The sequence below is a fragment of the Saprolegnia parasitica genome (genome assembly GCF_000151545.1).
Source record: "Saprolegnia parasitica CBS 223.65 unplaced genomic scaffold supercont2.217, whole genome shotgun sequence".
Taxonomy (NCBI): domain Eukaryota; phylum Oomycota; class Saprolegniomycetes; order Saprolegniales; family Saprolegniaceae; genus Saprolegnia; species Saprolegnia parasitica.
Window position 1 is genome coordinate 14,917 of NW_012156611.1, and position 10,479 is coordinate 25,395.

A 10,479-nucleotide genomic window follows, 5' to 3' on the forward strand; every position below is an offset into this window, starting at 1 on the left:
CGGGATCCCGGCGGAAGAGGCTCGAGCGCCGGCCATGACCATCGTCCTCATCGAGCGCGTGGCGGAAGGAGCGCCGCCAGAAGCTCAGCGTCGCCAGGTCTTTCATGGGCGGCAGAAAATTGCGAAATGCGAAAATGGACGTGGCGCGACCCCTGAAACGGCCCTGTCCGCGGTCGTGCATATTTGACCCCACCCGGGTCCTCTCGATTCGGATGCAGATTCCGTTCGATCCTTTTCACTCGCATTTCTTATATATTGGAATCCAGAGGGGGTGGGGACCGGCCATGGACCTGGTACTACTAGAAAATCACAACAACCACACTCAAACAAACACCAAGTGCGGGTTGACAAAGGCCCAATCAAATCGACGACGCGCTCTCTGCGTTCCATGCGTTCTGGGCTGCTGTCGCCGGCGAGAACATGCCTCGATGACGGGCCAAAATCTCGTGCCTTCTTGTCCAACGGCGCTGTCCGTTGGCGCCAGAAAAATTCCACCAAACGGTCGATCCTCCTGATCCTCATCTCGGCCGCATCGGATTCGCAGGATTCATCATCTCGGTCGTGGACCTACATTTGATCGAGTAGCTGCGCGCTGCCGCCAAACCCGCGGTTGAAAAATTAGGACGTTCAACAACCCGAGCTGCACGATCGGATTCAGCCGTCGACGTACCTCACTACGAAATACTACATAAGTACTTAGAGGTGCTCCGATAGACCTTATCGTACTTCGACGCATGTGGTACGACGTTCCGTGCAGAGGCAGTTTGCGACGCTTGCACCTGGCGTACCGTGCGGTCATCCGGATACACTGGATGTTCCGGATAAAGATACGCTTTTCGTGCCGGAGGATGAGACGTGGCGGCCGCTTGATATTATATTGGGCGATGGAGGATGGAGGCGGGCGATGAAAGACCGTGGCACGTCACATGGCAGACTGCTTGCGTCGGTTGGTAGATTGCAGATTATGTCCTGCACTATTACTGATGGGGCCAACGATCTCTCTCTGCGGCATGGCAGGTCACCGCGCAGGTGTCGTCTTCTAAACCTACAGTATCAACGCGTGATTGCGTGCAGTGCCATGTGCTCGTCGATCCGTGTTCTCGCTGGCTTCGAGAGATCGTTGGTGTAGATATGGTTGTCTCCCGAAGGAAGAGTCTCTGCCGCGTCACAGTGATGCAGATGCTCTGACTACTCCTTAGCCTTTAACCTACCTCGTGTAGTTGTCTCGACAAAGCCACTCGCTACAAAGCCAACCGGTCCATGACTCAGCAATCGAGAGCCGAGCCATCCCAACCTGGTACCAGCGGTTGCGGTGGCGGCAATAGCAGGGCGACGGTTCACGGCGTACTAGTACGCAAGGCGACTGGTCGCGTGGTTGGTAGAGATGACGCTGCATCGTCACACGCATCGCCCGCGTTTTCGGCACATGACATACGCGCCTCGTCGCTTGGCGGATGGTCCCTTTATGATACGTAGTAAAATGCCGAAATGGTAGTAAAATGCAAATCTTATACGGTAACACTATTTACGTGCACAGCCAGGACGAGTTGACACTATTAGTCGCGATGGATCTTCAAAAGGCCGTATCTTCGAAACCAAGGCCATGGGCAACCAGCAAGGCAGCTACAACCCCGCGCGCGACGCTGCCGAGGCCGGTCGCCGGCCCGACGACCACGAGCTCCTCCTCCTCTTCTCGCTCCAGAAGCGCTTCATGACGCGCCTCGTCGAGTGTCCCTACGTACCAACCTCTGCTGATGCAGCACCGGGCGACTCATGGCCGTGCATAGCATCTTGGCCTGCTTGGCCGGTACTGGGACAGCATGCACGGCAACCACATGCGCAACAATGCGCTGCCGTTCCAGCGCAACAGCGCCGAGTGGCAAACGATCGGTTTCACGAGCTGCAACCCTGGCGACGACATTCGCGCCGGCGGCGAGCTCGGCCTCGAGTGCCTAGGTGCAACTTGCTTGCTCTAGCCTCGCCTCATCCTCGCATGCCTAGTCTTCTTTGTCGAGAACTACCCCGGCGAAGCGCGGATGCTCAACCGCCATCTCGGGTACGTGCGTGGTCGTCTTGGCGAGTTGAAGATGTACACGACTCACTCGGCTCTGCTTAGGTACCCGTTGGCCAAGGCCGCGGTCGCCGTCGTCCGTGTGCTCATGGAGATCCTCCATGTCGTGGCCATGGACGGCTCCAAGGTGCTTCCTACGTCAAAACAGAATTTTTCACAATACGCTGTCGACTAGGGCAATTTTCCGGTGCAAGAAACACTGTATTGGCAGCTCCTCGATGCCAACGCGAGCTTCTTCCAACTCTTTGCATTCTGCCTCCTCATGTTCGACGAGCTCTACTGCGAGTGGGTCTCGACGACCGGCGTCGCCGCGCTGGCCTGCGACACGTCGATCGTCGCGCAGCTCGCAGACCAAGGCAAAGCCAAGCTCCTCGCCACGCTCCGCCGCGCGCCCGAGCACCTCACCGACCTCATTGTGCGACATGCAAGGAAATTGTACCCACTTGTCTGATGGATTGTCGATAGGATCTCTGTGGGAACGGCCAGATTCTGCGCAAACTCCACTTGAAGCTCGACTTGGACGCGAAGAAGCCAAAGCCGAATGCGTGGTCCAAGCCGGTGGACCTCTTCTTCGGTCTCGAGCAAAAGGGGCATTAAGGTCCATGGCGCAGCGCCGCAACCATCGCGGTCGCGCGGTAAGGCGTCGCCTCCATCTAGTAGTCGAGTCGATTGAACGTAAATGTCGCGTGAATATGTATACTACATGCCTGTACCGTCATTGGCGTCACATTGACATCCGGGTGGCTTCGCTTGAAATGCAAGAGATCGCGAAGGGCGAAAACGAGCGCATTGCGCGCCGTCTCGTCGCTGAATCGGCATTCGAGGACGTTTTCCGAGCCAATGATCGAGCAGCACTACCCAGTTAGTGCATGTTGAGAATGACGCGGCGTGCGCCGACGTGCAATCGACCTCGGACGCCGGCGGCGGCGGCGACAGATTGAAAAAGGCGATGCTGTTGACGCCTTTCCGGACCTCGGCCACGTCGCTGAGCAGTACGCTCTTGAAGACACGGTCTAGTGACGCGCCGCCGTGACGCAGCAGCAATTATACGATGCACTGTACGTTTGTTGTCGCCAATGCAAAGGTGACTGGTACTCGGGTTGATCCAGAGGTAGCTGCGCGCAGGCGTCAAGTACGCCGCGAACCGAGTCACTTCGACGCTAGCGCAGTTGTAAGAATATACTAGTACGCCATAAAAGCGAGGAACGTAAATTGGTACCCGGTAGCCAAGACACTGTACACGTGTGCGGCGGTCGCTGGAGACACCACGGCTTTGTGGTGGGGTGTCGTCCACTCGCGACTGGCGAGCTAGCAGAGACCGATTCAAAAGACGCTCTACATCGGCATGGACCGTACGAGAGACGTGCTGTCTTGGAGAACGTCCAAGACAACACGCAATCGCACAACCGCTTGGTCCCGAGCAGCGGTCGTTGTGAGCTCGAGGTCCCACGTGGCTTCCGAGCCGACGATCGAGAAGCACTTCAAGTTGCGTGATTCTAGATCAAGGTATATCACGGCGGTTACCTGGTCGGGATCTGGCTCGAGCGTCGAGCGCGCAAAGCCCGCCGACTGCGCGCCGACGCGAACTTCGGCAATGTCGCGAAGGTACAATCCCTTCTCCGATTTGGCCGTGACGCCACGCCGGCGACCAAACGACATGGACTTGGCGAGGATGCGCATGCTCGTGCGGTGCAGCGGGCGCATGATGAGCCGCTCGCCATCTAAAAACACACCATTTTCCACGTGGCAGCACCACAAGCCCGTATGACCTTTGTCGAGCGAGATGACCTTCCATTTTTTCGCCTGTCGCTTGGCATTGTACTTGCACACGCGAATGCCTTCGTGGAGCAGCTTCCAAAAAAGGAGCAGATCCCGGTCGAGATGGTGCATGAGCGTCATCAAGTGCACCTAGCCATGCCATGGTGATGCGTGCGGTCTTGCAGGACGCAGCGCTCAACCGCAGTCGTCTTGATGTGTGTCGATGTTCGAACGCGGCGGTACCAACCTTGAAGACGCCGCGCTGCTGCCTCGGTAGTCTCGTTGACGGGGATAGCATGGCAGCTAGGGACAACAATAAGGTCAACTGAGCACGCTATCTCGTACCTTGCCAAGGACGCCTCCCGCTGCGCAGTCTATGACCATGTCTTAGCCAAAACCAGCTAGGCATTGCGTACGCCATGTGTTGCAGCTGGCACTGGCGGCTCGATAATGCGCAGGAGGACTGCGCTGTTCAACGACCGCTGGCCCTCGAGGCCGGCAGGGACTAGCATCGCGCGCTGATTCTGGCGCGCAGCACCGTTTTCAATCACCGGTTTCGTCGCCTCTTTTTATATCGTATATTTAGGACCGACTATTGTTGTTGAAATGAGTTATTCTGTTTAGAACTACGTCTCCATGGGCGACGACCGGACCACGGCAAGGCAACACACGGTTGATTTGCTTCGTGGGCAGCACGTTGTTGCTCGTGCAAAAATCTGGTGACACGATCCAGCGGCGGCAGAAAACAGTGTTTTCTTCTTCTGGGTGGATCGCACGGATCGAGATCAGATTCCGACGTGGGCTGGGAGCAGATGCGATCTTGCGAGCGAAGGGGCGACCTTCTCGGACCAGCCTCTGATCCGGTCCGTGGGACACGCCAATTGAGCCGATTCGCTCCATAGAAGTCGCTGCAACGGCCCCCGCAACAATCTTTCGTCACTTCAACAAGTGCGTTTGCTGATCTTGTCGCCACTTGGGCGATTGCCGTGCGAGTAGCCAATCGCGGCCATCGCCAAAAACGGAGATGTCTTTTTTATGACGCGCTTCAGTTTTCTGCTCGCACAGGGCGCCACGTCATGGTCGCGGTTTCTTAGCGTTCTGTCGCGGCTTGGATTTCGGAGCAAGTGCGTACGCTATGCCGAAGTACGCACCGAGGCTTGTTGACCGAAGGGCACCAGAAGAGTGTAGAGGGTGGGACTCGTATCTCGGCCGAGTAGCCAGCAGCGAGAATAAAGATTCTCATCGGTCCATTCCATTGTTCATCATTCCATTATTTGAACGCGCGTGCTACGATGGAGCCTGACATGGGCCCCAGCGACGGCTGGTACAACGACAGCAACGATGACGATGGCGCCGACGACCAAGCGCTTCGCTCCGGCAGCTTTGCCTACAGTGAGCGCGCCTCGTCGTTCACAGCCAATTCAGCCGCGTTCTCGCGCGGCTCGATCTTGCAGCGCGACATCAAAGCAACGCCGGTTGATGCTGCGGCCCACGGCCGGTCGTGGGGCATACGCTACGGCGGCCGCCTTCGGGTATGCGTCATACAATCCCATATTTTATCTGGACATGTGACATGCGATGCTAGCGCTGGCCTGGTGTACTGCTGCTCGTTGTCATTGTGGGCGCAAGCGTGGCGGCCATCACGTACGGTGCGACTACATCGCGCGAGGCGGCGCGCACACGCGCGTTCGACGTGCAGAAGCGACTGGCGCTGGAGCGCGCGATTGCCGATGGCACGACGAGCGGCTCCAACGTCGACGACGTCGACGTCGCCGACGATGGCCAAGTCAACAACCCTCAAGTGTACCGGCCGAGCGGGTGCCAGTTGCCCAACTACATTAGCAAGAACGGCAAGATCTACGCGGTCGCCACAAACGGCACGGAAGTTCCGATCCAGATCAAGGGCGTCAACTGGTTTGGCATGGAAACGTACGTACCAGAGTCTGAAAATCTGGCAATCTGGCACTCGGGATGCTGAGGCCTCTCGTCTAGGGGCATGCGGGCGCCGTTTGGGCTCTGGGACAACGACCAGAACGGCACGACGGTGGTACGCACCACAATCAAGTCCAGATCCTGGCTCTCACCACCGGATTCTAGTACGCAGTCGCTCAATTCCTCGCCAACAACAAGTTCAATTCGGTGCGCATGCCGCTCTGCGTCTCGAGCATCCTCGAGAACAAGGCGCCCGAAGTGTCGATCATCAACCGCGTCACCAACCGCGCACTGGATCTGACGTCGTATCTTGGGTTGCTCCAGACGGTGACCCAGTCGCTCGGGTTTCGCCAGATCTCGGTCATGATCTCGATGCACACGCTCGACATTTACAACCGCGAAGGCTCGCTCTGGTACGGCAAGACGCTGTCAACCGACGACTTTCTCAAGGCTATTGACATGCTCACGGCCGCGCTCTGCTCGGACACGTACTGGAACGTCCTTGGCGTTGACGTCAAGAACGAACCGTGGGAAGGGACTTGGGGCACCGGCCTCAAAAACGATTTCCGCGCAGCTGCCGAGCTCATTGGCGCGCGCATTCTCAAGGGCTGTCCGAAATGGCTCGTCTTTGTCGAAGGCGTCAACGCCCAGCATACAATCGTGCTTGATGGCCAAGAGTACGGCTACTACGACTGGTTTGGTGGCGGACTTCACAAGGCCGGCGAGTACCCCGTCGTCCTCCCGACACCCGAGAAGCTCGTGTACGCGCCGCACTACTACACGCCGGCGGTGTTTCCGCAGTACTATCTCTTCGGCGGCGGCAAGGTCGGGGCGGGCAACGCCATCAACGGCTTCGTCGAGCTCGACGACGAGAAGCTCTTGGGCCGTGTGACCAATACCATGTACGACATGTTTGGCTATTTGAACGCCAAGCAAGATGCAGCGGTCGTGCTTGGCGAGTTTGCGGGTCTCTACACCAAAGACGAGCACCCGATGAAGACGACGCAGCGCTGCACGGACTTTACGATTCAAGCGATTTTGAGCGAGAGTTATGCCGGGGGCTACATGTGGTCACTCAACCCCGAGTCCGCGTACCAGTACAACCCGGCCGATACGCCGGGCAACTATGTGGAAGGTCTCTTGAATCTGGATTGGCGCTCGGTGAACGCGCCGTTTTTGAAAGCCATGAAGCCCTTGGATGCGATGCCGCACCTCAAGATGATCCCGTGCTTTAGCACCTGACTACTTGCAGAAAAGGGAATTGCATATTATACTAGTAGATTGCAAGACCACTTCAATTTTACTTGGTCCATCTTCAGAGATCGCGACGCGCCATTGACCACTGTGGGGTTGCCTCAATCGAAGCTCGTCAGTGTCTCCGTCGGTCTGCCAACGCACCAAATGATATAATACTAGTACGAGATGCGGAGACGCACAGAGCATGACGTGGACGAAAACGATCACAAAATGTCTTCCATCCGGATGCACCAGACTATCCTAGGTATCCTGTCCGCTGTTGACGCCAACCAAGGGAATGAATATCCCTTGACGCCAACCGAGCGCAAAAAATCAGAAGTCGCTCCTCGATGGCTTCTCGTCCGCCGAATCGGAATCTGCTGCGCACCGAATTGTGCCAGAAGCTGGTCCGTCATCTCGCGACCAGGGTTCTGAAGCCGTCCTTGTGAAACATTTTCAATTTTCTGCGCCCATTCGCAGAGCATGAATGCACTGGTGGGAATCTGCTTTCAAGATGCGATTTCTCGGCGCAGCGTTCCATGAAAGACGCGCCAAAACGGCATCCGGAAGGTTGAGCCCTCGATTTCGCCACGAAAAACGTAGCACAAGTTTTTTGAGCCCTCGATTAAAACTCAAGCACAAGTCGAGTCAATAGACAATATTGATGCGCTCCTACGCTGGCCGCTACGAGCTACGAAAAAGGCTGGCGAGCAACCCGCTCCTTTCGAAGCGCACAGTAATTCGCCTAAATCGTACCTCGTCGAACAACCCGTTACGTTCCACGACGCAAATCCCGCGTCGCAAGTCTCATCTAAGGGAATACGATCCGGATACCGTGCGACGGTTACAGCGACTGCGAGGTCGACCGTGTAGCACTTCCCCATTCGACGACGAGCGAACGGACCATGGCCAGCGACGGCTACGACCGCATGAGCGAGCCCGACGAGCGCCGCAGCAGCTTCTCGTACAGCCAGCGTGGCGCCTCGTCGGCTGGCATCGATGGCTTCACGCGCAGCTCGATCCTCGACCGCGATATCGTGGCCGCGCCCGTCGACCACGCAGTGCCCATTCCGCCCAAGGCCTTCAAGGGCCGCATCCGCGTATGCCCAATGTCATCTACAGCCATGTACTCATGTCGACGATGGGCGTAGCGTTGGCCCGGCGTGCTGCTCTTGCTCGTCATGATTGCCGGCTCGGTTGCAGCCATCGTGTACTTGGCCCAGCACTTTCGGGGCTTGGCGCAAGCGCGGGCAACCGACGTGCAGAAGCGCCTCGCCAAAGAGCGCTCGATTGCCGACGGCACGACGAGCGGCTCGAGCTCGGGCTCGACCGACATCGCCGAAGATGGCCAAGTCAACAACCCCGAGGTGTACCCGCCGAGCGGGTGCCAGCTGCCCAACTACGTGAGCAAGAACGGCAAGCTCTACGCAGTCGCCAAGAATGGCACGGAAGTCTCGTTCCAGATCAAGGGCGTCAACTGGTTTGGCATGGAAACGTACGTAGCAGACGCCCAATCTGGCCTTCGGGGTTGAACCTTCGTATTCTAGTGGCATGCAAGCGCCGTTTGGGCTATGGGACAACGACCAGAACGGCACGACGGTGGTACGCACCACAATCATGTCCCGATCCTGGCCCTCACACGGCGAGTCTAGTACGAAGTTGCCAAATTCCTCGCCAACAACAAGTTCAACTCGGTGCGCGTGCCCCTCTGCGTCTCGAGCATCCTCGCCAACAAGCCGCTCGAAGCATCGATCGTCAACCGCGTCACCAACCGCGCTCTGGATCTGACGTCGTTTCTGAGCCTGCTCCAGACGGTGACCCAGTCGCTCGGGTACCGCCAGATCTCGGTCATGCTTTCCATGCACACGCTCGACCTGATGAACCATGGCGGCTCACTCTGGTACGGCTCGACGGTCAGCGAAGCCCAATTCCTCCAGTCCATCGACATGCTCACCGAGGCGCTCTGCTCGGACACGTACTGGAACGTCCTTGGCGTCGACGTCAAGAACGAGCCGTGGGAAGGCACGTGGGGCACTGGCCTCAAGAACGACTTCAAGCTCGGCGCCGAGCTCATCGGTGCCCGTGTCCTCAAGGGCTGTCCGAAATGGCTCGTCTTTGTCGAAGGCGTCAACGCGCAGAACGATGTGACGCTTGATGGCCAAGCCTTTGCGTACTACGACTGGTTTGGCGGCGGGCTCCAGAAGGCCGGCGCCTTCCCCGTCGTCCTCCCAACCCCCGAGAAGCTCGTGTACGCGCCGCACTACTACACGCCGGCGGTGTTTCCGCAGTACTATCTCTTTGGCGGCGGCAAGGTCGGGGCTGGGAACGCCATCAACGGCTACGTCGAGCTCAGCGACGAGAAGCTCTTAGGGCGTGTCGCGCAGACCATGCACCAGATGTTTGGCTATTTGAACGACAAGAAGGACGTCGCGGTGGTTCTCGGCGAGTTTGGCGGCCTCTACACCAAGGACGCGCACCCGATGAAGACGACGCAGCGCTGCACGGACTTTACGATCCAGACGATGCTGAATGAAAACTACGCCGGCGGCTACATGTGGTCGCTCAACCCCGAGTCCGCGTACCAGTACAACCCCGCCGACAAGCCCGGGCACTTCACGGAAGGGCTCGTGAACGACGATTGGCGGTCGGCTAACGTCCCGTTTTTGAAGGCCATGAAGGCCATGGACGCGATGAAGGACCTCAAGATGATGCCGTGCTTTCCCATCGAGTAGAGAAGAGTGGACGTGAGAATGCATGAGCTTTTTGTGTTACGAATCGGAGAGCGTCTGAGCAGACGACGGTACGAAGCTGAGGCAAGAGGTCTCCGTAGCAGACTCCAAAGCACCTCAAGTAGAGCACACAACACTTCATTATAGTCGTTGGCCTGCACTTACGATGACAGGAGCGACAAACTTGCCAACGACGTGTGCGATTCTTGTCGATCGATCGAGAAAGTGCTGGATAGATAGATAGATAGATAGATAGATAGATAGATAGATAGATAGATAGATGGGAATGTCCGTGTCGTGGACGATGGCGTGTGTTGTCACGAATGCGCCACGCAGTATCAAGTTGATACTACGTAGTAGCTGGGAGGTATATCACCCGATCAGTTGAATCCCTTGAAGGATTGATTGTATGTCTTGGATAAGGATTGATTTTATGTCCAGGATACTAGCAAGGCATGTCATCCAGCCGCACCATCGACATGGTCGGGTCAAACTGCGAAGGCATAGCTCGCGATATCGAATGGTATGGATTAGAGTTCAAATGTATACGAGAGGATCGCAGGCGTCTCTTTAGCGTCGCTCGCCTTGGCCTCGTCCTGCTCGTCGTCGTTGGTCTTGCCGTCGTCCTCGGCGCCTTTCTCTTCGGCGTACTTGGACGTGGCAAACCCCGACGGTGCGCCGCGAAGCCCCGCAAAGTACGTGACCGTCTTGGTCGGTTGGTTCCGCGGTCCGTGCCCGTCTGCGTCGCATTCT

The 10,479-nt window shown here is 57.4% G+C and overlaps 5 protein-coding genes across 5 annotated transcripts; 3 read left to right on the top strand and 2 right to left on the bottom strand.

The window, feature by feature from the left end:
* Window positions 1-1,571: 1,571 nt before the first annotated feature.
* Window positions 1,572-2,668, top strand: SPRG_15979 (hypothetical protein; the record flags this gene model as incomplete). The annotated part of the gene is made up of 6 exons (XM_012355212.1): window positions 1,572-1,738; window positions 1,788-1,956; window positions 2,002-2,056; window positions 2,117-2,198; window positions 2,247-2,486; window positions 2,537-2,668. Exons 1-6 carry the CDS (start codon window positions 1,604-1,606, stop codon window positions 2,666-2,668), a joined length of 813 nt encoding a protein of 270 aa, XP_012210602.1. The 5' UTR covers window positions 1,572-1,603.
* A 738-nt stretch (window positions 2,669-3,406) lies between these two features.
* On the bottom strand, window positions 3,407-4,391 carry SPRG_15980 (hypothetical protein; the record flags this gene model as incomplete). The annotated part of the gene is made up of 6 exons (XM_012355213.1): window positions 4,246-4,391; window positions 4,175-4,203; window positions 4,030-4,132; window positions 3,841-3,979; window positions 3,596-3,792; window positions 3,407-3,550 (listed from the first exon to the last, which is right to left on the bottom strand). Exons 1-6 carry the CDS (start codon window positions 4,339-4,341, stop codon window positions 3,407-3,409), a joined length of 708 nt encoding a protein of 235 aa, XP_012210603.1. The 5' UTR covers window positions 4,342-4,391.
* A 730-nt stretch (window positions 4,392-5,121) lies between these two features.
* Window positions 5,122-7,003, top strand: SPRG_15981 (hypothetical protein; the record flags this gene model as incomplete). Its single annotated transcript, XM_012355214.1, has 4 exons — window positions 5,122-5,361; window positions 5,415-5,758; window positions 5,822-5,876; window positions 5,927-7,003. The coding sequence occupies 4 exons, from the start codon at window positions 5,122-5,124 to the stop codon at window positions 7,001-7,003; spliced, it is 1,716 nt and encodes a 571-aa protein (XP_012210604.1).
* Window positions 7,004-7,902: 899 nt separating this feature from the next.
* Window positions 7,903-9,778, top strand: SPRG_15982 (hypothetical protein; the record flags this gene model as incomplete). Its single annotated transcript, XM_012355215.1, has 4 exons — window positions 7,903-8,097; window positions 8,149-8,492; window positions 8,545-8,599; window positions 8,650-9,778. The coding sequence occupies 4 exons, from the start codon at window positions 7,903-7,905 to the stop codon at window positions 9,727-9,729; spliced, it is 1,674 nt and encodes a 557-aa protein (XP_012210605.1). The 3' UTR covers window positions 9,730-9,778.
* A 478-nt stretch (window positions 9,779-10,256) lies between these two features.
* SPRG_15983 (hypothetical protein) lies at window positions 10,257-10,479 on the bottom strand (the record flags this gene model as incomplete). Its single annotated transcript, XM_012355216.1, has 1 exon — window positions 10,257-10,479. A coding segment is annotated over one exon (223 nt), but the record flags the coding sequence as incomplete, so codon positions are not given.